This window comes from Poecile atricapillus, chromosome 3 (assembly GCF_030490865.1).
Source record: "Poecile atricapillus isolate bPoeAtr1 chromosome 3, bPoeAtr1.hap1, whole genome shotgun sequence".
Taxonomy (NCBI): Eukaryota; Metazoa; Chordata; class Aves; order Passeriformes; family Paridae; genus Poecile; species Poecile atricapillus.
The window spans coordinates 23,627,392-23,654,477 of NC_081251.1; the positions used below are offsets into that span (position 1 = coordinate 23,627,392).

At 33.3% G+C, this 27,086-nt stretch overlaps 2 protein-coding genes across 3 annotated transcripts in view; one reads left to right on the forward strand and one right to left on the reverse strand.

Annotated features, from left to right (window-relative positions):
* Window positions 1-27,086, forward strand: part of MCPH1 (microcephalin 1) — a 126,241-nt gene that overhangs the window by 39,544 nt on the left and 59,611 nt on the right. Inside the window, exon 12 of the mRNA XM_058835526.1 lies at window positions 5,829-5,906. Within this exon, the coding sequence (XP_058691509.1) occupies window positions 5,829-5,906 (78 nt within the window). The remainder of the gene's footprint in view (window positions 1-5,828; window positions 5,907-27,086) is intronic.
* Window positions 9,620-27,086, reverse strand: part of ANGPT2 (angiopoietin 2) — a 42,020-nt gene continuing 24,553 nt past the window's right edge. Inside the window, exons 3-9 of one of the 2 annotated variants that reach the window (XM_058835527.1) lie at window positions 26,693-26,814; window positions 24,833-25,065; window positions 22,451-22,578; window positions 16,183-16,284; window positions 15,490-15,656; window positions 12,257-12,387; window positions 9,620-10,891 (exon numbers count right to left, since the gene is read on the reverse strand). In XM_058835527.1, coding sequence (XP_058691510.1) covers window positions 10,731-10,891; window positions 12,257-12,387; window positions 15,490-15,656; window positions 16,183-16,284; window positions 22,451-22,578; window positions 24,833-25,065; window positions 26,693-26,814 — 1,044 coding nt within the window. In that variant the 3' untranslated portion in view covers window positions 9,620-10,730. The remainder of the gene's footprint in view (window positions 10,892-12,256; window positions 12,388-15,489; window positions 15,657-16,182; window positions 16,285-22,450; window positions 22,579-24,832; window positions 25,066-26,692; window positions 26,815-27,086) is intronic. The other variant, XM_058835529.1, reaches the window with a different exon arrangement.

Genomic DNA, 27,086 nt, shown 5'->3' on the forward strand with positions numbered 1-27,086 from the left:
ATTAAATTTATTTTGTATAGATGAAATACAAACCATGTTTGTGCCCATGCTACACGCAATAATGCCCATTTTAACTTATTCAGGCTTACTTAGAGTTAGTTCAGTTAGATGAAATTTGTCTTTGTGAAGATCTGTTAGTTTGTTACAGTTTTTCAGTGCTTACTTTAACCAAAGTATTCCTGTATTGTACCCCATTATATATTTTAGGAAGGTCCAAGGACTGATCTCATGGATGAGAAACTCATGTCCCATGCCTTATTTTTGGACAGATTAATTTCTGCTCGACTTTAGCTAACTCACATGATTCAGATTGAACTTTTTATGTCTTGATATATTTCTGTTATGTTCTGAAACATGTATTGTGTTCAGCATTGGTAAAAATTAAGGGAAATTCTTGGGTATTTCACTGCAAGTGGCAAAAAATGTCAAATAGAAATAGTAGTGACTGGGTGGGGAACTTATCTGTCAGCCCAGGCTTAAACCATCTCAACTGCTCACTGTAATAATAAAGATTAACCACTCAATCTGACATTGCAGATGACAGTTTCTCAGCTTTCCTCATGCTTCCAGAGCTATAAAACATAGATGTTGAAATTTTTATGGAAATATCTCTTCATCTTATACAGAAAAGGGTTATTGAATAACTAAATTTCTTGGTTTCTTCTTTCTTACAAATACTTTAATATTTACTTGTTGGGCAGAAAATAAACTGCTGCCTTTTTGTTTTCAAGATGTCTGGCACTTACCAGTATGGAGCTTGTCCTATATGATATATATGCAGTTATCTGATGTTGCTGTGATAGACTGCAGGTTTTTCAGAAGTTCTTGGTGATTAATTTCCCTTGAAATAGAGGCTTTGCATCTTTGGTCACCTTTAGCATCCAGTAATGTGCCTTTTTGCAAAAGAAGACTAATAGCATCCTTGCCTGCATTAAGAGGAACATATTTGAGCAGAGGGTTTGAAGAAGAACATCCCCACAGGCTCATGCCAGCCTACTATAAGATTCCTTGCATCTATTAGTTAAATACACTGAATTATCTGTCCCACACTTAGCTTTGTATGGAGCTTTAAACAAGTCACAGCATAATTGTCATAAGTTACTTTTACAAAACAGGGTGCTCAAACATGAAAGATGCATTCTTCCTTGAGAAAAAGTTTCAAAAAACTGCTAAGATAGCTATAGATACAGATAAGTACTACAAAATAGATTCCTGTTTTTGTACATGAGGCAGTATTGGATAATTAGTATTCCAGCAAGTGCTGTCCTAGAATTTCATTGCCCATTTTTTGCCTTGCACTTCTGTGAACAAAGGCATGGTGAAAATATTTGCCTGTGCTCTTCACAGACCAGTATTGATTGAAAATGTTGTCCTCCTGTCTTATGGTCTACTTTGTAGAGTCCTCATGGGATCATCTATATCCCTCATATAGTACCAATAAGTTGAATGAAATTGTTCCAAGTATTAGTTTGTCGCTGTAGATGTTATTAGGTCAAATCCTGATGCTGTTTTCACTCATTTTATTATTAAGCTGATATTTAGACAAAATTCTGAAGTTACTAGGAGAGGCACATGAGAAAGATCTAGAGACGAACTTCAGATCTTCAAATCAAAAGTTTGTTTGATCTTTTAGTATCTGCTTATCTGAAAGATTGCTGTTTTAAATATTTTTAGAACTGTGCTTATCTCATTCACAGAGACTGGGTCTAACTTTGCCCATAAATGTGTATTCCCTCTATTTATTTATTTGTTTGTTTGTTTGTTTGTTTGTTTGAAATAAAACAGTGCTTTGAACTTTAAAAAAAAAAAACATTTCTTCACCTGGTTAAATCATTGAATCATATAATGTAATAGCATTATTGTCTTATTTCATATTGTGTCAATGGCATAGTTTTGCCATCTTTTTACCCAAACTGGTTAACTAGAGAAGAGAAAACTGAAGTCTTACCTAGCCAGAATGAGGAATTCAGTGGAAAATTAGTCAGGAAAATTGCATCTAAGAAAATAATCTTTTCCTTTTATTGATGCTACATAACTAAATCCTTTAAATGTAATCAATCTTACCATTAGTATTTTTACTGATAAAATAGTTCAAATTGGATAATTAAAATAATCAATCTGTAAAAAATTTGCAGTACCTTTTAAACATGGTATTACTTTTAAGCAGTGATGGTTTCTTTTGGAAGATGTTTATCAGCATTTGAAGAAGCTGTTTACCGCTGCCTTTTAATTTGTAATGTGGACATAATTTAGGCTGTAGTGTTTTTTTTCCTAAGAAAAACTTAAAATGTTATTTTTAAAGATGGATGCTGGAGAACTACCAAATTTACCATCAGACATTTAATCTTCATAGCACTCCATTTACACTTTCAAGATGAATTATTCAAGTACAAATACCATATGATCATTCATTGTGCTAGCTGGATAGGTGAGAGACCTTAAATAATAACTAATCAAATAGGGTGTTTTCAGACCCATTGAGCTAACTCTTTTGTAACTGCACAGTTGAAAACTTCTAGATAGCTCTTTCTTCTCAACAGAAACACACATTCTGAAGTATTTCAGCTAAGAATAGTATTGCAAATCATAACTTTTTTTAATTACATAAATCTGAAGAATTTTTTGGTGTTGCTTTGAAAATAAAACTGCTTGAAAAATTGCCAGTCAGAAGCAAACTTTCAGTGACTTGGAATGGAAAGCTCTTGTCTTTGTTTTCATGAAAACTGAATGTTTTAGTGAATGGTGACCTAATTATTTACTGCAGGACCTGTTCATGAACTCACTATCCAATTTTCTTTTTATCTAGGAAAGTAGATATGATGCCTTTGTACTCAATTCCAGAACCATGATAGACAAGCATTAATCCATCTTTTGTTAAGACAAACAAATTACATTTCTAAACAAAATTCTGTAAATACTACAAGGGTTGATAAAGGTCATTGCTGTAGAATTGGCCTGGAAAATGAAATAGGATTACTTAATCATAACTAATCTTTTGGGTTTATATTTTAATCTATTTCAGTTGTTTTCCAGCTACTTTTGATACAAACATAATTTTGGTACTATAAGGACGTGATGTATATGTAATACAGCACAGCACATCTGTTCCTGCTCAAGTTTATTTATGGCGAATTTCTTCTAATGTAGTATGTCTCTATGAATTTTATTCAAAGTTACAATTTTCTTGGTTCAGTTAAAGTTGATTTTTATTATGATTAAGAGAAATTACATTAACAAGTTTCTTTTACATTCAATAAATATATGCAGCTATAAGTATTAAGCTAAGAGGCTTTGATATTCTTAGTGTAAATTGTTAAAAGTAGTTGTAAAAACTATACAGAGGTACCACCCTAAAATTTATAATTTACAATCCTAAGCTGCAGTCTTAACTATTTTTTTAAGAAGTTACGATACTTAGCTGAACACTGCAATGCATTATTAGGTTTTGAATATTTTTTAAAGGTCATTGAGTTATTAATGAGATTAACTCTTATTTTTATGTTTGGTATAATATAAAGACTGTAGAAATTATTTTCTCTTTTTGCACAGCTGTAGCATTTTCAAATATTTGATTGTTCTTTTTCTAAAAGTAAACATAATGTTCTTTGGATGTTTTATAATCAAGTTTAGCAATAAGTCTAAGAATATGCTGCTTTTTACTGTCAGCAAAAAAATCACTCTTCATTTACAATAGCCTGCAAAATTTGATACCTCTCCTCACAAGTCAGACATCACTTGTCACTTCACACAAGGCAACAGCTTTTGTAGAAGTTTACATTAGATGTTGTTGGTTTCCCTGGAAGTAATCAGGCATAAGATGCTTTGGACTGAAAACTATAGAACTTACTGAGAAAATAATTTTGTTACGAAAACTGAATTTGCAATTTACTACTTGTAGCAACAGTTTTAGGGCAAAAGAGTCCTTTACAGAAACTTATTTTCTTACGTGCAATTAGGCCATTTTATAAGGTTTACATTGCTAGTTTATGATCAATTTGTTCAGCTTAGAATTTTCCATTCGTGAGCTGTAACATTGTAAAGGATAACTTTACCACACTGAGTATATATAATGCCAGTTTTTATCTATAGGAAATATTTCATAGACTTGTTCACAATTTTAAAAGGGAGCATTTTATCATCTAAATTAAAACTAATAATATATGCACTTGTATGGCAGAGTATTTTAGTTATTGTGAATCAAGCATGGGAATAATTTCAGACAGTGATGAAATTCAGCTTGTTCTAAGATGAATAATGACAACTGTTTAATAGTGCATGGCTGTGCTAATGTCTTCATCTATTTGAAATTGCTAGAGAGCTATTAAGGGAAAATATGAGAGAGGTAGAATTAGCCTAAAACAGAGGTTGCCTTTCTGATAAATTCCACATATCCCATTTTGAGGGTATATGTGTGCTTGTTCAGTTAGCTTCACCTGCTCTAGGAGCAACAGGATATCTCAGTGGTTGGTAACATTACTTATTTTGGACTTAAGGGTGCCAGATGGCAACTACAGAAGAGACATTGTGAAGCTTAAATACCTATGAAGGGGAAAAGTTGTTGAATTGAGTGACAGTGGACAAACTTGGCAAAGAAGATACCAGTGTTTTACCTCTGTGAGAAGCTTCATGGCTCACCACTTATAAAACCAATAAGGAAAAGAATCTCCCATCAGAATGGGCTTCAGAATTTAGACTGTCTACAAATTAGGAGTAGAATGTTCTTTATATGACTCAAGAGCAGAGCCAATGTAGGAACTTTATCTTTTTCCATTTTCCCATTAAGACAATGCTTTTACCAATTGAGGGATAGTATTTGAATACTCTCCCATGCAGCTTCTAATATTATAGTAAACCAACTGCAAGTTATGATAAATAACTGAAAAATGCTTAGAAGATCAATCCATAAAAGATGCTGGATGGAGTCGTTTGGATGGAAAGTTTTACCAAAAAAACCAAAAACTATATTACTGTATTTCAGAAATTGGAAATAAAACCATTTTAAGTTTTTAACCAGTTGGCTCTGATCCTGATGGGAGCAGAAGTCTGCAAGTGGGCCACAGTTTTAGGGTTACTACTCTCTAAAGATGGTATTGATCCAGTGTTTCAGAGCTCAGTTGAACACAAATGATTATGTATTTTCTAGAGAGTTAGTGTTCTGCAGTCTTTTTTTGTGCTCTAACATATGACACTGACAAAGGAGGATACCACAGAGAAAGAAATTGAATTAGTCTTCTTTGCAGGATGATTTATATAAGTAATGTGCATTTTATGCAATAGTTGCATAATCCTTGTAGTAGTAGGGGTCCAGTACTGTTTGACATCTTCATTTATGAGTTGGATGATGGGGAAGAATGCACCCTCAGCAAATTTGCAGATGTGAGAGAAATAGAAAACTGTGAGGAGTGTTTGATACACCAGATGGGTGTTTCTGTTCAGATGGACTTTGACAAGCTGGAGGAATAAGCCAACAGGAACTTCATGAAATTCAGTGATTACTGAACTGAGAGAACAGAACTCATATACTGTAACTTCCATTTTCAAATTTTTGCTCTGCAATTGTGATTAAAAATAGTTGAATTTTCTAATATCCTAACAATGTTTTAAACTTTAATATAGCTATGCGTAGAAGCACTGACTGATATTTCAATGATTTGTTTTAGTTGTAAAATGTGTATCTTTCTGATTTATTGATTTTTCAGCAAATCATTTGGTTTGGATAAATGAAATAGCAAACCAGCTATTGTAACAGCACTGTCACTTCTAATTACACATTCAAAAAGTTTATTTTAGAAATTTTAAGATTCTGCTTACCACTTATTTTATTTTAGGTTCTGTGGTCTTTGGAATTAGGCCACTGGATCTCAGAGGAACCATATGAACTTTCATCCAGCTTCCCTGCAGCTCCTGTAAGTTTAATGGTCGTTTAAGCTTGTGAACCTTCTTTTGTTTATCTGGGAAATGATTTTCCCTCTAAATAGGTTTTGTGAATAAGAAAGCCTATTAGAAAAATATTTTTTAAAGCAGATACTGCAAGGAATTATTTTCTTCTTCATCCACTATTTTTTGAAATGTGTGCAAAACCTTTGCTACATGTGGAAAATGCAAAATATTGGTTCACTAATTAACACCTTAATAAACCAACATCTTACTGAAATATAAATATACTTTAATTTTATTTCTATCTGTACCTGTATACAAACTGGAGGGGCATATTATTGCCAAATGGAAAGATCTGCAGGTCAGGGACTCAATTTTTTTGGCCCAGAAATTAGTTGGGCAATGGAAAATTACTATGGTCTTCTAGAACTAAGCTGGAAAAAATGAAGCATTTTTCCTGCCTCTAATAATCATTCTCAAGTACTGAATTGGGAACAAGTGCAAAAGAGGAAATGTGGGGGCATGATGTACCTGTGTAGACTTCAGTGCACTTCATGTATTGTAATTGATTAAACAGGAATTCTATTTTGGTTTTAAAACAAGTAGAATTTTAGCTGGTTACTAGTCAATCATTCCAATAATTTTCCCTCCACTAAATTAGTGTCTGCAATTTATTTCTTAAAGTTTCATACAGCTTTGAAGAAAGTACAGTTAATGGAGTATGAAATTTATTTCTACTGTAATTTTATTAACTGTTAAGAACTTCTGTTTAGCATTCTTTCTAAATCTATAACTAATGTAAATTTACATATTCAACATGAAGCTTTATTTCATGACTGTAAGTTGTATGTTCTCAAAGTTTAGGGAAACTGAAGCAGTTGTTCTCAAATAACCCTAAAGAAATTAATTATCCATTATTTCATATTTTTTTATAAAATTAGAAAGTAGATTGTGTTATATAGCAAATGCAGTAAGAATTGTAAAACTTAATGTGAAAAATAAATAAGAAGCATGTTGGTTTTTCCCCTTCTCTGTATTTCTATGAAAAAATCTACGCTGAATTTCATGTTAAGTTGCTTTGAATTTTCTGTTTCTTTTCAGACTATCTTGATTACAAAGTATGCTATCAGTAACAATGTACAAAGCATTCTTTAGAAGTGCTTCCTCTTGGGGTTGTGTTTGAGATTCCATTTAGAGGTTTTATTCTGGAAGCAGAAGTAAGGAGAATTTGAGAGATGGCGAGAATGTAAAATTGAGGGAGGTTAGGGTTGTGCTAAGAACCTGAAACACTTATTTTTGCAATATGCTGTTCTTGCAAAGGAACGAAGTTGGAGTCCAAGGCAATCTTTCCATCGCCATTCCAATCATTCCCTCATTAGTCCCTCTTCATTTCTCACCGTAACAGATACCTTATTTTTTTTCAGATACCATTATTATTTGATACAGAATATTTTTTTTATTTGCTTTTTTTTCTTCTTTCTTTCCTGCTTCCTAAAAAATACTTAGAGAAAATGGAAGTACATTCTAGTTTCACATACTGTTTATTTGATTACAGGAAGGAATTAGAAGTAGGGGTTACCTTGCTGTTATGTTGCACTTGTTTGTACCAAGTCCTAAGCAGCTTTTGCAGCCTTCTGTTTCCTATTATTGCCTTCCTTCTGACATGTTGCCCTTCTGTGGCTTCACTGTGGTATTCGGAGTTAAAGCCATGCAATCTTCTTTAGATGAAATGTCATTTAAAGACATATACACTCTAAAATTTTACAGTTGTGTTGATAAATTGATCTTTTTTGCCCTAAAATTAAGTCTCATTAAATAAGTGATCCATTCAGAGTCTACATCAGTATTTTTGATTACTTTCCCAGAACAGTCATCAGAAAGCCTCAGATTCTATAAACTTTTCAACAAATCAAAACTAGCCATGCAATATTAAATTATTTTTGTCATACAAGGTTTTCTTACTAAAATAAAGATAGCATTAACCAGAAGTTAACACTGCTTTTCTTCGCCAGGTTGAGCATTCAGATGCCATCATGGCTTTTAAGAACATTTTGGAGGACTTTTGTTTGTTTGTTTTGTTGGCTTTTATTTCTCTTTCCTTTTATTATTGGTGTGGATATGCTTAATATCGCAAATATTGGGAGTATTTTCTTTAGTTGTCTGATTCAATGTAGCAACACAGGAAACACAGTAATCTAGACTCAGCATTTCTATTAAATTTCATAGAATCATGAAGTATTTTAGATTACCAGGGACGTCTGAAGGTTGTCAACACAGGCCTCCAAGGGACTTGTCCAATCCACCCTTCTGTTAATAAATGAATAAATGAAAAGGAAATTCACTTTCTCCAATTCCAAATTGTATTTACTGCCTGTTGTCCCTGTCTCTTGTCTCATAGCAGAGCACCTCCAAGAAGGGTCTGGCTTTGTCCTCCCTATGTCTTCAATCAGGCTTTCGTAGGCACCATTAAGGTCTCCCCCTCCCTTTTTCTCCTCTAGGCTGAAAAATGACAGCTCTTTAGGCTTCTCTGGGTATGCTGTGTGCTTGTGGGTATATGTGACCTCTCTTCTAGCCTTGCTGTCTAAGACATTTCTTGGAAATTCATGAAAACAATTTGGGAAGTTGTTTTGTTTTTTTTTAGTTTGGGATATGTATATCCTTACAAGTTTGCTATGAAAAACAATAAAATACTAAACAGTAATTTCAAATACATTTGAGATTATTTTATGGAATTCTTCAGACAGTGACTGAAGAGTTCCATAAAACTGTTAATTTACAGTCTTTAGGTTTATGTAAAATCAGATCATGAAGTAATATTAGAAATATTTTTTGTCTCTGTTACACTTAGTAATGATGGCAGATTTTCACTGAAGAATGGTGGTGGTGGTTTGAGTGGTGGGTACTCTGACAGCAGCTTTAATGATTGTCAATATAAAAACATTTCTCAAAACTGTTTAATTATTATTTCTCAAAACTATCTCAAAAACTCTCAATTCTCGAAAGTATTTACTGTTCTCAAGATTGAACCATAGAGTCAAGGTTGGGAGACACCTACAGGATCATCCAGTCCAACTGTCTACCCAGCACTTCCACTGTAACCCCTAAACATAACCCAGCTGATCCAAATGCCTCTTGAACACCTCCAAGGATACTTGACTTCACGACCTCTGGGCAACCTGTTCCAATACCTGACCACTGTAAACATGATTTTTTTTTTTCTGATATCTAATCTGAATCTCCCCTCTCTCAGCTTAAGGCCATTTCTTCTGGGCCTGTCACTGCTGGCACAGTAGAAGAGGAGCCAGACCCCACCTAACTACAATCTCCTTTCAGGTGGTTGTAGGGAGTGAGGTGCCCCCTGAGCCTCCTCCATCTAAACAACCCCAGATCCCTCACCCCCTCCTCCCACAATATTTTTTTTAGACCCTTCACAAACCTTGTTGCCCTTAAAATACCTTTTGTTGAGTCAGCTTCCAGAAATATGTCTGGGTTTTTTGTTTTGTTTTGCGTTAAGTTTGTGCATTGTAACTAATTCAGTCAACTGCTGAAATCAAAGTTTTACAAAAATATTAGGCAAAGAATAAGCATGAGAATTAAAAGCTAAACTTAATTTGGAGAAAAGCCTCCACTAAATTATTGTGATGTATGAAGAAAAATCTTCTCAATCTGATTCACAGTGTTTTGTACACAGTTTTAAAACATATAGTAATAAAATGAAGGGGAGAAAAAAAAACAAAGATCACCTAGTAGAGTAATTTATTCACATTGTGGCATACATTGAGGGCCTACCTACAGAGAACTTTTAGGGAGAAGCCCTAATTTACTGAAAGAAAACCCTAGATAATTTTCAGATTATTTTTCTTCCTGTTCTTAAAATGTAGTCATTTATATCTTAAGTCACAAGCATAAATTTAATTGTATCAAAGAACATGCATATGTTTTTCAGTTAGGTTATTTTTACAAAACATATAGATATATTACAGCACCAGGTGATAAATGATTGTCATAGACAACCGGACATCTGGTGTTAATGCCGTTGTCTCAGTTTATAAAATACTGGTCAATTATTTTACAGGTAAATGACAAGGGAAGAAAAAAAGTGCATTCTTCATAAAAATGTATAGGAATACATGCTATATTGTAATTTGTAGGGATTTTCTGTAATATAAGAAAGTGACTGAAATGGACTGAAAAAAATTAGGGTTTTTGTAAATGATAGTTCCCAAAAATAGACGCAAACTACTGAAATGCTATTTGTCCTCTGTTAAACATTGTCATATAGGCTATTGGAAAAAAATCCTCAAATAAGTGTAAGAAATTGTTTAGGAGACTATGGGGCAAAAGAATGTATTCCCTAAGTGTAGGATTCAGCTAATTACAGAAAGTTGTTTTTTTTATGTACATAAAGGGCACACATGACACAGAAAGATAAATAGTTCTATATCTAGCTAAGTGTTTTATATTAATGTTTTAAGTTCAGTGGTGAGGCAAAATGCATATTCCTAAAACTATTTTAGGGTTTTTTTCACAGTTCCAGTTATTTACTAACACATACATAACATAAATGATCAGTAAAACAGAGTCCTTAAGTTGTCTGATGGTTTCTTGGATGTTCTTTTTATTGAGTCATTTGGCCAAATCACTGTTGTATCAGGTTGATGCTTTAGAGTTTAGGTCTGGTTGAATAATATGGGCTTTAGCTGATGAAAGCGATTGCAATTCAGGAACTGTACTGAACTGACCCCTTCAGAACACTAGTGCATGTTTCTGGGCTTGAAAAAATGAGACAAGTTGCTTGGTAAAATAAGTCTTTGAAGACTATACAATACATAATTCACATAAAGACAAAGCATTTAGAAATCTGCTGGTCGAATCATCATAGTTGTAGCTTTGAGAGAGTATCCTGAGCCCTTCCAGTAGTACCACTTGATCCCATTAAACTTGTTGTTGTTCTGTCGTAATGGATAATACATTCCATTGAGGTTAGAAGGACCACATGCGTCAAACCACCATCCTGCAAGACAGAAGACAAACATCAGCAGAAGTAATTCTCAAAATAGTATTTAAGGTCACTTTGTTTCTGGAACTGAGAAAGAAAACTAAACCCAGTTTTTTGTTCTTATGATTTGGAAGCATCAGTATAAAATTCTTGCCCCAAACTCAGGAAGGAAATGTATTTATGTATCAACTACATATTATTGAATCTTATGCAATATATTGTATTTGAAAATTGAGAAGGGAAAGTTCAATCAATTTATTATCCACATTAAACATTTCTGACAGTCTGAAGGCAGAACACAACTTGAACTATAACAGTACTGAGTTGCCTTTGATTTTATCTACTCTTTGGCAAACTCCTGTTCTTCACACATTCAAACTCCTTTCTTAATTCTTTCTAGAGGAATTATTCAGTACTCTGGGCAGGTCAGTTCAAAACCTCCTGGAATTTCATAAGAAGGAAAAGGAGAAAAAAACAGCCCAAATGTATTTTGCATCTGTATAGTCCTGACTTGTTAGTAGGTCATAATAAAAAATTATTTTTATTAATAAAATAATATTTTTGTATTTCTGTTATGGTGGCGATAGTGTGTGTGTGTTCTGTTTTGCAGGGCAGTACTCCAACTATCCTTTTGGATAAACTGAAGCTGTCTTTTTTTCTTGCAGCCCGTGTTATAGGAAAATGAACAATTGCTTATGAGATAACAGGAAGAGAAGCCAAATTTACAAGGCACTTGTTTACATTTCAGAATGTGGAATTCTAGATTAACAAATTATATAGAATTACTTGTGTAGTTGAAGATAAAATCACCACCTAGAACTCAAATATAACTAGTGAAAAATCATTAGAAAAATGGAGATATATCTTTGGTATATCTTTACCACTTCATAAGTATATTGAAATAAGGAATTAAATTCTTGTACCCTTCTGGTGCACTTGCAGCACCCAGCAGCTCTTGGGGTTTTTTCCTTGGGTAGCTAGGGAAAGGGCTTATGCCTAAAGAATAAGGAGCCATTTCACTGACAAGCTGAATCTCTGAAAGAGGGTTTTTGCAGGGAGTTGTGTTTTTATCTCTGAATGTACTTCATTCCTCAAAAGAGGAATCAGCTGTCTCTGATTAGTTCCACAATTACAGACTTTCTTGTACCTCAACTTCAGGCACTTATTTTCCCTCCAGTTTTAACTTCTCTTGTTTTATTTTAACTAACTTTTGTCAAATGGTAAAATATTTCATCTGGAGTCACCATCCTAGTATATCTATCCATGAGTATTGAACTTTTTTAATAATCAAAATTTACTAAGTCAAAATTATCACTATCTCATAGACAATTTCAGTGCCAATAAAAATAGGAAGACTGAGAAACATAAAAACATTTGTACCTCCTGTTAGCATTTGTGAACATTTGCAAATACATTTGTCATTGTCTGCATCCTTTGTGCTAAAATCATTTCCTGGTTGGCTTATACTACTTATTTTGCCCGCTGTCCCAGTAAGTCCTTTAAGGTAAATCCTGTAGAAGTGAAAAATGGAAAAACAATTATTACATGGAAGTTGATGGTAGTTGTCTGTAAAATAATGATGGAATAATTTGCAGTAAATATCCTGTTCAAATAGTTTAATTCTCTTCTGGCCAATGTACTGCTGTAAGCTGTTTTTCAGCACAATGTTTTCATATGAGCAGAAATGGCCAGCACTATATTCTAATGAACATGTGTTTGTTCATGTCATAATAGAAGAAAATGAGAGCAAGTAGATAGTAACTTCTAAGATTTTTCATACAGATGATGTATTTATTAATACTGAAAGTGCATTGTTGTTCTTCGATGCAATAGTAAGTGCAGTTATTTTTATTACATTCAAATATTTAAACCAAAACTTTTTATTCCTCTTTTGTTGTTCATACAACACAGCAATTTAGCATTACAACCTCATATATATGTGGTAACAGCCTTTCCAGGAGTATTAATTACGAGCTAGTAAATAATATTTTAGAAGTTTCTCAATATTCTCAATATCCCTTTCCACTGTTGTAATTACTCATCCTTTTCACATTGTTCATAAATTTTGTTAGCTCATCACAAGTATTTCAGTTTGCCTCATTTCCCTGGCAAGGTACATGAAGCCTTTCACTGAGGCTGCTACTGTTGGGATCTGCTTGCACGGGTGCCAGTGCAGTCTCAGTAGGGAGAGACAGGGCACTAAACTGGGCAGGGCAATTACACAACTATTCCTGTGTTACCTTGAATTGGGAGAACTTGAACCCTCTGCTCCCATAGTATCTTTTCAGTGATTGCATTTCTGTATCAAACAGCTTATGCTTCTCAGAAGTATTCTATATGTTTAAAGAAGAGATCTGACTCTCTGAGGATAAGAAACTTGTTCCCCAATCAGTCTACATCTTGCATATCATTTTCTGCTTATGATAGTAACGGTCTTTGGTAGTTTAAGAGATTATTTTAACCCATTTTATATATCCAATTTTAAAATATAATTAATTAATTTTTATTCATTTAGGTTTCAAAGGATCAATTCATTACAGATTTTCTTTAAATTACCTTTTAAAAAATCATTGTTTCTTAAGATGAGTTCAAAATTATGTAAGCCAATTTCTAACCTAAATTATTTTAAAGGTTCTAAGTATAATATATGAGCCTAGCCTGGGTCTTCAAATATCATCTGAAGTCTAATATAAGCATAGTATTATTTACTTATGAGTAATAATAAATTTTTAAAGGTACAGCTTAGTATAACAGAAGATGAGAGGAAGTGGATGGAAATTGAAATGAGACGTTCTTACTGGATATCAGAAAAACTTCTTACGTTGAGGAAAAACAAGTAGTTTGTGCCATCTCTACCTCTAGAGGTTTTCAAAACCTGAATGAAAAACCCTGAGAAACCTAGTTTGACTTCATAGCTTTGATATCAGGAAGTTTGATTCAAACAAAGTCTATTCTGATCTCAGTTTAATATGAAGAAATTTCAGGTTTATGGCCCAACTCATAATCTTTCCAGCATTCAGAAGGTATTAATCTTTTTAATGTAATAGATCATAGAATCATAGAATTGTTTGAGTTAGAAGGGACCTTAAAGATCATCTAGATCCAACCCTTTTGCCATGGGCAGGGACACCTTCCACTAGATGAGGTTGCTCAAGCCCCATTCAGCGTGGCCTTAAGCACTGCCAGGGATGGGGCATGGAAGATATTCTTAACTGAATACTTTCTTAGGGTTTTTTTTCTTTTTCATACTGTTAAATATATTCTTTAAACGACTCCGCTTTATGATTAATTACTTGCTTAGGTGCATATTGTAATAAAATTGCTTTTACCATCTTAGTTTTCAGTAATTATCTTTTAATATTGTAAATGGACAAGGGTAATCACCCATTTTGCAAAAGTTGCCTTTCTAAGTATTTTAAAACATTACTTTAAAAAAGAAATCTGCTGTAGATTCTGACTGTTTCCAGATGAAAAAATATTTACTTTGGAATTGAGACAGCTAAATACTACCAAGGCATTAAGATCTAACATTTTGTGGGGGGCAGATGCTGATAGTTTTGAATTGCTTTGTTTGCATATAAGACCTGAGTTGAAATAACAGCATCAGTTCTCTCAGGTGTCAGGTTGACTTTATTTACAACAAATAGTTGCTAGAGATCTTGGAGAAATTCATCTAAATGTGGACAGTTTTTCTGTCCAGTCACCCAAAGCTCCATGAATCTGTATGACTCTTACAAAGGAACATTTCATGTAGTAGGAAAGCATCTGTTATACTGTGAAGACTTTAGTTTCTTGTATAATAAATCAAACTATTTATTGAGAACCTGGTGAATGAGCTATGAACTGCTCATATATTTCAGCTGTGGTTGATACTATTTCAAAATGTGTAATACTATGATACTATTTAAAGTGTATAACAAATACTATGATAATATTTATATAAAATATTTATTTAAAATTTGTATTATTTTTTATTTTAATCAAGAATTAAGAAGAAATTGTGAACCTTAACATTTTACAGGATTAGAGCATAAAAATAGGTCCATTAAAATTTGGTGTTTAGATTGACAAGTTAGTGGTGGGTGAAATGCACATTTGCTCCATATTCACAGGTAGGAGAGTTATTGAGAATCTAATCCAATGGCTCATGGAAGGATAAGGCCACATCACCTCAGTGTGCTCTTTATGAACAGAACAGTTCCTAGAAGCCACTGACAAGGAAAATCCTTGCAAATTTAGTCATCCACCTTCCAGAAATGTATTTATTGCAGGGAATCAGGATTTTATAGCAACTGCAGGCAGGGTCCTATTCTAATGACTTTGCACTGTCACCCACTATATTGGCACATGATTCTTATCTTATTCCATACTATCTCGTAGTCTTTGCATTTTTTGTGTTATACTCACTCAGGATGCACTAGTGAAATACATATTTTCTCCTCTGGAAAAATAAATTATTTTTTTAGGCAAGAGATGAAAAATGGAGAAAACATTTTCTGAGTGAACTGGAAAATAGTCATGATTTGTATGAAATAAGGCCATGCACCTACACAGTTTAGAAGGATTACTATCAGAATTTTTTTTTTGTAATTAGATCTGATTTTTCTGCTTACCTGTATTTTTGTTCTTCATTTGCTAGAGAGAAGTGGTCATACAATGAATATGCCTCATTTCCTTCCCAGTCTTTCAGTTGTATTTTAAGAACATATCGCTTCTGATTAGTCAGTTGAGAAACAAACTCATTTCCCAGCCAGTACTCCCCAGCAGGATCACCAAATCCCTGTAATTCAAGTTGTATATTTAAATAGCTTTGTTAGGGTAGGTTTTTTTCCTTCCAGTTTGAAATGATCACTTTATCAGTTTTTAGGTTTAATAGTTTTCAACCTGTCAATTAAGAATTTTACTGTAGCCATGGGGATTATTGACCTGTAATGTTTTGAAAAGTTGATTTCAGCAAAGATAAGCTCAGGAATCTGAAACAGTGAATCAATATTACTTAGTAGACTTGGAGCAGTTCCTACTGTTGCCACTAGAAACACAAATATAAACATCTCAAAAAATGTAGACATACGATGGAACAGTTGATTAAAAAAAAAGTAAGGTTTCTCTTTAAAAACAAACATCACACTTGCAAGTCTGCTTAGGCAAACAACTTATACTACTTTGACATTTTCAAAATGAGCATCTGAGGACAAAGACAACTTTTTAAAGTTGCTTACATTCTAAAGATGCTATAAATATAACTTTAGCATATTAGATTTCAAATAATAAAAGCTGATATTCAGGCTTCAGAGAACATTGTTTACCATCTTGTACTCCTTCCATGTCCGGTGGAAGTCCACACTGCCATCTTCTCGTTTCTGAATAACTGTCCAACCTCCTCCACCAGTTTCCATGTCACAGTAGGCCTACCAGAGTAAGCATGTAACAGCCTAAGTGCATGCAGTCACAGCAAAACAAAACCAGAAATCATGTAATTTGCATCATTCTATATAGTGGCAAATCGTGTGCAAAATATGAGTTAACCTAAAAATGCAAGTTTTCATAGCTTTCATACAAATTAGTTGTGGTTGTCCACAAATAAATGTGATTCCTCAGTACATATCACACTTAACAGAATATCTTAACAAATTACATCTTTCATTTCTCCATCTTTTTTGTGAGATACATTCAACTTTCCTATGATTTGTCAGAGTATAGATACTGTTAAATTCAGGCAATGAACAAACTGAAATAATTTTTTTATCAGTTATTGTTCACTGCCTTTGCAAATGGTCTGACCCCAAAGTTAAATCTAAGTATTATCTGAAAGCTGTGTCTTAAAGCGATGCTATTATACAGACTGCGATGAACATCTTCTATGCTTGAACAAAAAGTAACAACTATAAGATGTTTCCAAATATTCATAAATCACATTTGAATTTACCAAGTTATTGCTAAAAATTTGAAAAGACTGATATGTAAGAAACAGTTCACTGAACTCAGTTTTAGCATACCCAATAAGTATATCCCTGGCCCAGTAAAATTCAAGTTTATAGGTGACTTGTTCAATCAGTCTCCCAGATTAAATCACTTCAGTGTCAGAGGTGAAAGGTATTACTGAAAATGCCAATATACTGGGGAAATGCTGATGGGAAAAAAGTTTTTTGAAAATTAATTGGAATTTTGGAGTGATGTTTGGGGAGAAGTAGGGGATAAATTAATAATAATTGTTTTTTAATATGAGAATATCTAGTACAATTTTTCCTGAGAAAGGATCTCAAATTGTTGCATCTAATTCTGCTTTCCCAAAACTAACCGAACTTATAACTAGATGAGTGAAGTCAGTGGAGGTAACCTGGTGTAAGACAGTACAGTGAAAGTCAAACTGAAGTCAGTATCCCTTTAAATTGCATGTTAGTACCAATACTATCTTTAAGAAAGATATTGAGTTTCTTGAACAAGTATTCCTGTTTGAAGAATTCTCAGTTAATGTTTTCTCATTTGGAAGTTTAAATTTTTTTTTTACCACTTTCTGCCAAGATACTGAAGTTCAAAGCCTTCTTTAGAATCACTTCACATCTTTGAAAATTTTTGAATTCTATTCTGAGTATTAAACTACATTAACTTCTAATCTGTATTCTAGATCTTTCATCCAATAAATGAAGTTGTGTCTTCCCAGTTATAGACAGGATCTGACTTACTACACTTAGCTAGGATATTTCATCTGTAGAGTAATTAAATAAGTAATTTTAAAATAAACTAGGCAAGTATTTCATTATTAATTTGGATGTTTCCTTTTTTGTTTAACAGTCCTCTCAGTAGTCTTACTTCTTGCCTCACTGCTGCTTGTCACAATATGCCCCAAATCATGACTGGGTAACACTGAAGCTGTAATGTCTTTTTCATCCTCTTCTATGGGAGACTGTCTTATCAGTGTTAGCAGTTATCAGATTTGAGCTCTTTGAACTGTTAGACATCCTGGAAATTCATTGAAAAAGTATGCCTTCAGAGAAGCCAGTTTCCTTCTGTGCTTTGGTAGTGTTATGTGTGTCATTTTGGGAAGTAAAGTGTGCTTTTTACTAAGTTTTCAATATAGTTGGCTCTTTTCGGGTATGTGTATTGTATGTATGTTATACACTCACATCTCTATATAAATCAGAGTATTTACAGTTCAAGCAGTGTCATATATACTGTTGAAGGGCGTCAGACCTTTGAAAGGAAAAAAAATCCTTACACCTGCAAATATCAAATATATTAGTGTTTCAACAGGCTGTTGCACATTGGAAATCCAAAGCAGATACTGTACTTTCAGCTTGCAGCAAACTCTTCAGCATCAGAGAATCACAAGACATTCAGTAGATGATTTTTAGGGAAGATAAAATAAGTAAGGAAAAGTGTTGGATAAGGGATTACTTTTTAAAGTTTTGTCTTGTGAATGGAATTTAATTGAAAGCAGCAACCTCAATTTATACTGATGTATGCAATTCCTTACCCCTCAAAGTCTATTTTTTGTTTGGCTTTACTAACATCTGTATTTAATGATTGGTAAAAATTTGATAATAGTGTATGGATTAATTTAGTTAAACTAAGAATTTCTTTCAAAGGAAAGGCTGAAGATAAAGTATTGTAAGAGAAGATCAGTCTGTTTTAGAAGGCTAACTCATGATGTAATGTATATGTGGAAACTAATTTCCACAGAGGGCTATGAAGAGGGATTCTAGGAAAGGGCTAAAGCAGATGCAAATACTTTTTTTAAGCATCAATACTAGTTAAAAAGTTGATTTAACAATGATCAAATATCACTGGTTGTAGAACCAAGAAAGTAGAACTGTTACACCCTTCTCTGAAATATGTTGTTTTGAACTGTGTACAGTGGGAGGCCATGTATTAATTTATTTGAGCGGTTCGTTCAGTCTGATATTGCTATTGTAGATGTTAATTGATGGTTTTGAATGTTACCTGCAATTTCCTTTACACCTATCATCTAAATTTCAATTTAGTTGGAATTAATACTTTGAAAAAATCAATGCTTTAAATAGCACTTTATTTTGTTGTAATGAGATAATTTAAAATATAAATAGTGAATGACTGTGAATGTCTATCATAAAATATTCTTGTCACAGGCAATATCCATTTTTTTTAAGTGAATGGTAAAACAACTAGCTTTAACAGATTCTATAGAAGCTTTGAGATAAATGCTGGGGTACAGCAAATTAAATCCCAAAGGAAAAAGCAACTTGGTAGGAACTGAAAAAGATAATGAGAAATTGAAGAAGAGATGACCATAAAAAACCTCATGTTGATTTTTCTTACCAGTAACAATTTTTAAAAGTTTACATAGATTTGGGAGTATAATTTTTCCACACCAAAAATTTAATGTCAATCAACTCTAAGTCTTTCTCCTAACACCCATTACTAGAATAGAACTTTTCTGACCTTTCAACCTATTCTAGGTTTTATATTCAAAAAAAGATATGTAACATTTTATAAAACTAGTAAAAATAGATACTGAGATTAGGCAGGCAGCAGGAGTCTTCAAACAAATGCCAAAAAGAATAAAGAGATTAGCCTCTCAAGTTACAACAAATTAGATCGGGGAGCATTTGCTGTATCTTGTGAACTGCTTCAGTACTTACAGTTCTAGCAGCTGTAGCACTGTAAGAGGGTATTTGGGTATAAGTGCTTTCAGACCCACTTTGTGAATGGTAAGGCTTAGGCTGAGTTATCAGGATGAAGAGCCACTGCAGTTTTTATAGCAAAGCAAGTGCAGTGGCCACATCTTTGCAGTGACCCTGTGCATCACTTTCAGCTGTTGTCTGAACACTTTTAAGTAATTATGTCTAGTGACATAATATGACATAAAATGTCCAGTGACATATAATGTCTTCTGACTCATTATGTCGAATGATTTTTGTATTCTGCTATCTCTATCTCCTAGAAATGTGACTAGGTAAGAACTACAGTCTAACTGGTTCATGAGGTTGCTGTAAGCATAAAACTATTGACTTTCCATAGTTTTGCCTCTGCCGTTTTTCCTTGTGTCAGCAGTCCTTTGGTGTTTTCCTCAGCATTTCTAAAAGCACTTAGCTTTTGTTCTGGTGCAGAACAGGAAAGTTTGAAAATATTAATGGAATTGAATATTTGTTTTCCTCTCAGTTGTCATATGCAATTCCTTAGTTTTGGATTATTATGGGAGACAAATTAGTAACGTGGGATCAGTTACAGATTACACAGAAGTTGTTTATAAGCCTGCTGGGAGGTCAGAAGGTGTTACAAGAGGAAAAGACGAAAACATAAACAGCAGTGCAGCACTTTTGGCAAATAAAAAAGGTCACTCTGTTTCCTGGTCTGAGTAGCTAGCCACATCATAAACAGTTGAAAATGGTGTAACGTGTTGATTGTCCCTAACCTTCACTTCCCTTGACAACTCCTCTTATGCATTTATATTTGTATAAAAAAATCAGCATCAGGTTAAAACTTTTTAGTCTCTTATTTTCAATGTCATACGGTAAGTCAAACCTTTCCTGTCTTTTTCTATCTGAAATGGACAGACTAAGATTTTAATTCTTTAATATTATTAAATGACTGATTTAATACTAAGTGAAATTATTACATTTTAATTACCTTTTTTAACCTAGTATATTACCAAAGTGGGTATTTTCATTAAGTATTTTAAGCCTCCATGTTCAAATGTAAAGCATTTATTATTTTATAGTCTATGAAATTTGTAGTTTTGTACTTTTGAAAATGCAGTGTTAAAAGTTTATGACAAATTTTTATTCTGCAATATGTCATGAACTTAGAAAATATGCATGCTTTTTATACTGTATTTGACAGTAAAATTAAAACCAAAAATAAAAGCTTGAGACAAGTCACAGTGAGAGATCCAAGGAATGTAAACCTTCCTGAGTCATCTAACAAGGACTGCTGCATTGTATTACTTTAGAGATGCAGGAGCTTTCATCTCCTTTAGCTTTAAAAATTGTGACTTTAGATATCTAAGCTATTTAAATGCCATTCAGGTTCATGTAAAACATTTTATTGCATCTTATGTAATTTTCTTGTGATATGAATATATTTAGTCCAGATTATTCCAAAGGAAAACCAGTTTTTTTTTCCCAAGTGAAGCAGACTGCAAATAATTTCTCTAGATACATCTACAAAAAATTACAGGTTTTATCTATTGTATTTTTTAGATCTTACCCAAACAAATTGCTTATTTCATTTAGCTGAGAGATTTGTAAGTGTAAAGATTTCAGTCTGGCTTGGCTAAATGAAGTCCTGGTACTTCAAAGGTTAGTCACTGGTGAACTTTATTTCTAGACCTACACTTGGGAAAAAAAGGCTTTCTCTGTCAGAGCTTTACCAACTCCTATTCCATATTGCACCTCTTTTTCCACTGCATTTTTACATTTTCTGTTAATTTTTCTGATGCAATGAAGTAGAGCCTTAGGAATTCTGTAAAATATTTTTTTGTGTGTGTTTGAAGGAAATATCTACAGTAGAAATTAGGAAATAAAAACATCATAAAATTATTTATTGTTTGTCTAAGAAATATATTAAGCATTTTTTTAATATTCATATGTCCCTTAGCCTACTCAGCCTGCTGTGCCTTCATCATGTGAGCCCCCACTCCTCCAAATTCTTGCTCCAGGTTTTAGTTCTTTATCCTCAAAGTCCACCTGGGACTTTTCTCCCTTTCAGATTCTATTGATTATTTCTATTGATTATTTCTACTAAATTATACTGTCTGAAGCTTTATCATTTTATTTACTTCAGTAGATGGAGCATCTCTGTCCGGCATCCAGTGTATAATCCACTGAGTGCCATTTTTAGCTCAAGGTCTCTTCTACAGAGGTATGGCATACTGCTTTAATTTAAACTGATATTGAAGTTCATTTCAGTAAACACATAGGGGAAAAAATATCCATAGAGGATTTTAAACTGATCTAATGAAACTCCTGCAAACTCACCTTTTCTATGAATTAGTAGTAGTATTTTCCAGAGCAGTATTTTTCAGAGAAGTCCTCTCTGTTAGACAGTGTCTAATAGTTAATCTAATTGTTACACAAATGTCCTTAAAATTCTATGATACAAAGAACTGAAACCCCTACATGAGTCCAGTACTACGAGATTGCTTTCATGGCTATAAATCCATGAGTAATCTTCCATGCCCCTGTCTTTACCTCCTTTTGCCACCTGAAGAGCCTTGGGCATAATGAAGGAACTAAGAACTTAAAGGAGACAGGAGTCTGCAGATCATGCAGAGCAACTCTGTTGGAGTCACAGATTTTATAAAGAAATTACAGCTCCTTATTAATTTAATTACATTAATTATGTGGAAAAAGGAATGAAATTCTGGCACAGTGAAACAAACAACAAAATGTTATTTATTTCAACTGAGCCAAGACTTCACCTGAAGGACTTTTTTCTTCCTGTGAGATACTCAGATCTAGGAGTGATGAAATACTTATTAAAAAAATTGATAAACAGTAAACTTATCAATTAACTACCCTTTAAAATATCATATTTGTCAGATCAAATAACCTTTAACAAGCAGTATGCCTAGGTAGCTCTTTATAGACATACTACCTTCTTCTCTTGTGCTGTATTTGAAACTGTTAAAGTGTAGATTCCACTTGTTGTCAGTCCAGATTTGAAAGCTTCAGCACAGTCTTTGAAGCTGATTTGTTCCTCTTTGGCTATGAAGTTGTTCTTAGCTGTTGAAAATACAATAGAAATTGAAAGCATTAAGAGGAGATGAATGAAAGTTACTAAGAATCAATTTATGGTGTAATTGGCTTAAAGCAGTTCAAAAAAGTATATTTGGTCCTGAAAGAAATGACAGATCAAGGTATTTAGTATGTGTGTTGTTACTTTGTATCATTTAGAGACATTATTCTGATAGGACTGTGGTTGTTGGATAGGTTGAAAAGTTCCAACACTTGGTATGTTGAATGAGAAAAGTCAGGATATTGCATCTCATTTAGTTGAACAGTTTTTGCTTCCACTCATTGTCCTGGCTGGACTCCTACATGCATTACAACCTATGCATGCATTAACTACTATTATATACATACCTAAGTAGCAAATTATTATGTTAATAGTGACTTCTGGCCAGTACTCTTATATTGTGAAGTAAATTATGAAACCTTTTATAATGCATCAGACTGGTGGAACTATCCTTAAAAAGTTTAAAGCTTTTTTTTTTGCCCCTGTGCTGAGCAGGAACAACTTTGTATGTACCAAGCTGAAGCTTGGTAGCTCAGCCCAACTCACTAAAGACATACCTTCTGGAATTCATTTGTGTAAAAAATACATTTTCATATGTCTAAGCCTACTTATTCAACAGAATAATCTAAGGCTCATCTTTTTGTTCAGTTCTTTATTAACTATGGAGGTTGGAATTTCCTGGCATTTCGCCTGCTGACTGATATTTCATATTTGACCCTTTTGGGGTTGGTTCTGTGTATTTTCCCTTTTAATTTAATCTAACAATCACAGTCAGTTACTACAAAGGTTTAGGTGCCATATAAATACGTGCTTATATTACAGTTGGTTATTATGTTCTTTTTAGCTTGGTTATTCATTATTTACCTGTTTAAGTGCTTTGCCTTAAATAGAAAAATAACACATTCAGTGTTTTAATTGCTTTTCCACACTCTATTGTTTGCATACTGTCTTAGAAGCTTTCCCTGCTAATTTTGTCTTTTTGGCAAACACTCATTATTTTTTCCACTCTGGGTTTAATGGTGCTGTAGCCAACATGACTTTGACTTGTTTACTTATTTGTGCACTAGCATAGCAGATAACATCAGCAGGAACATGTACAGCCTTGGAATTTAAGGGAATAGCGTCAGTTATTAAGACAAAAAAACCTGGAATTTACTTTATTTAGAAAAACTTACAACCTATGTTATGATAATAATATATAGGACAATACTGAAAGTGAGGACTTCCAAACTCCCTTTTCTTTTTCTGTCATCCACCTTACAGTAATGTATCGTAGACCACCTATAATGTCTTTTAAGTTCTAATAACAACTTTTAACATTTTTTCCCAGTATTTAATTTTAAATCTTTTCTTTAGGGGTACTGTATGCTTGTGTATTTTCAGCCCTGAGAACTTTACAGGCAACTGTGCCAGATTCTACAGTCTTTTAGAACAGCTTCTTAATCTGTCCAAGTTCCATATCAGACATGAAACTCAAGGCACTGAATGTTTAAATCCTGTGGAGCCATAACTTTCAGTTTACAGTTTGTGTGGGTTTTTTATGGAGCACGTTAATCTGCATAAATCTGGAAGCTATGCTCATTTGTTCCAGGGTTGTCAGGCATTTAGGTGTGAGATTATTGCCTATAAAGTTTGCTAGGCTGAGGGATTTTTAGGATGAACAAGGATACCTTGGTGAAGAACTTGTGGGAGTACCTGCTGCCCTGGCCTGGTGCTTTCTGGTTTTGGGGTCTAATTCATGCCTGTGCTTATTCCTTTGCCTTTGGTAGCCACTATAATTCGTCCTTTCTTTGATAAACTCCATGTACATGAAGCAATGAGAGGTGGCAGAAACAGTATCTGTGAGCCAGGAAGAAAAGTTGCAGGCCTACAATATGCAGTCTCACAAAGATACATGGTCAAGGGAGTGACCATGGTCAAGTGTATACTGCTACACATGTGAATGCCATGTGAGATGAATGATACTTGGCATAGCTGTATTTTGTTGAATCACTGAAGAATTGGTAAAGAAGATAAACCAGAGAAGATAAACAAAATGTTGAAAAGAAATCACATGAATGTGGTTGTTTCTCCCACCCTCTAAAAAGTAGGTTAATTAATTCAGATGCCGAATTTAAGGCAAAAAATACAAACTTTTGAAAAGCAGAAGTGTATCAGAACTAGTTGTGGGACTATAGGTACCATTGTACACAAATTAGGAAACAGCACTGAAATGATATAAGCATGTCTGTTTTAACTTACAGTTTGGTGTTGATATCATAGTAAGCAAGCTATCAACCGTCTCCATCAGATCATGTTGCTGTTTTTGCAGAACTGAGTTGTTTACTGTAGCTGTAACTAACTGTTTTTCTAGTTCTTCTATAATAGAATTCTGTCTGGTTACTAGGACTTGAAGCTGATCTTTTTCATCTTTTATTGACTTCAGCTGAAGCATGTGTTTGTCTTCCATTTCAAGAACTCTTTTTTCTAAAAAGCTAAATAAAAGATTATAATTAGGCTCTCCAGAAACAATTTTGAGATGATGTCAAAAGAATCAAGCATGTTGTATAAGTTTCTTTCTTCATAAACACCCAAATTCATTCTCTGATGCTATCCAAGCAGTAGACAACTAAATGACAGTTTAGTTTTGATACATATGCTTTAATTTATTATATAAATGCACTAATAAACAAGATTACCTACTACAGTCTGTATTGCAGGTTTTAAAAGTGTAATAATTGTGTTTGATAATTCAACATTATTAAAGGAAAGATAAGTGACTAAGTTTTCATAGGTTTACCCTATTAAAAGATGAAACTTACTTAAAGATGTAACTGAACATTTAAAATATCTTATAATAAAATACATATTTAATATAAATGTTATGGCATTAAGACAGGGAAAAGTGCAAATAGCTACTTGAAGATGGATTACCCTTCTCCAGTTTTGGAGCTGGTATTATTAGGGAACTGGCTAGGAACATTATTTCACTGCTAATTGTTCTGATATAGACTCTGAGAAAGCTGATGTTAAAAGATGCATAGTCAGAAGAGAGAAATTCACCTAAAATCCATTGCTGTTACTGAAAAAAAAAAATCCTGAACCTTATATATAACTATGTTTCAAGCAGATTAGTTCAGTGCAGATTGTATTTTGTTAGGTGAGAAACAATGCTTTTGTGTTTTATGTAGATGTTACAAGGGTAACCTAAAGTCTGCTGAGTCCAACACCAAAAAACATGACCTTTTAAAAATCACTATTTCCTTTGCTTTCCATTTGATAAGGATGCTTGTTTTTCTTAAGCTGGTAGATAAAACCTTTAGGGAACATATATAAATGTAGTAGAGTAGTGAACAAAAATGTCAAAACATGTCTCCTGGGTTTCTTAAGCTAATTCTTTCAAAGAAAAAGTACTTTGCACATATGGTTCTCATTGAAAAACATTGCTTTGAAGGAGAAAACTGACTGTTATTGCTGCTTTTAGATTCCTCTGTAAACCATTTATTGCCAAAAGTAAAATAAGACCACGGTGATATGGAAATGAAACTAGCTGAAAAAAGGTATAAGCCTTTGGACCACAGCCGAGTACAGAAAAGGATAGGAGCAATAGTTGGATATTGGTCAATTTCAAAACACTGACTCTTAAGGAACATTGGATATGATTAGCGGTTTATTTTTCTCACTACATTAGATAAAAATTGTAGCAATGACCTGGTTAATCATTAGGATCGTTGTGTACTACATGGAAATACAAGTTTGGAGATGTGTTTACATTCAAGTAGTTTGAATCAGGTTACATCAAATTCATCTGGATAAATCTAAAGAAAAATATAAATTGGGTGCAATTGAAGTAGTGTTTCAGTTTTAGCCTTAAGTTCCTCATAAAAAGGACAATTTTAAATAGTGAAGAACAATATATAAATTGAATGCAAGAATAAACCTGCATCAATCTCCTAGGCTTTAAGTAATATGTGACCTTTGTAACAAGTATGGGTAACACTTGGTAATCAGTTTGGAAAGCTTGTGTACAAACCTTTATTTTCTTCCTTGAGTACATTTGTTTCTAAAACTATTAGAAGGGCACTTCATGGAATAGCATTTTATTGGGCTGTGCAAACTTACCTGTTTTTTTCTTGTAATTTAGTTATCTCATTGGTTTGATCTGAAATCTGTCTTTCTAGTTTCTTTGTTGAAAGAGAGTGTTCCAAAAGCTGAAGTTCAAGTCGGTTTGTCTGGTTTAATACCTAAAAAAATTTACAAAAAAATTACTTATTTTAAAAGATATTTCTTTTAAATAAATGGTAATTTTGTTATGTTGTGAAATCATACAAATCTATGTAGACCTATGATTAAAAAAGTATTTTTCAACACTTAATTTAGGCACAAATGTTCATAGAATCAGAATGAAGAAGAATACAGAGTTGCACTAATTTTGTTGTCACACTATCGTATATTATTTGGAATATTTCAGTAGTATATTTGATATGTTTCTGATGAAAGTTACTGTGTACTTTAG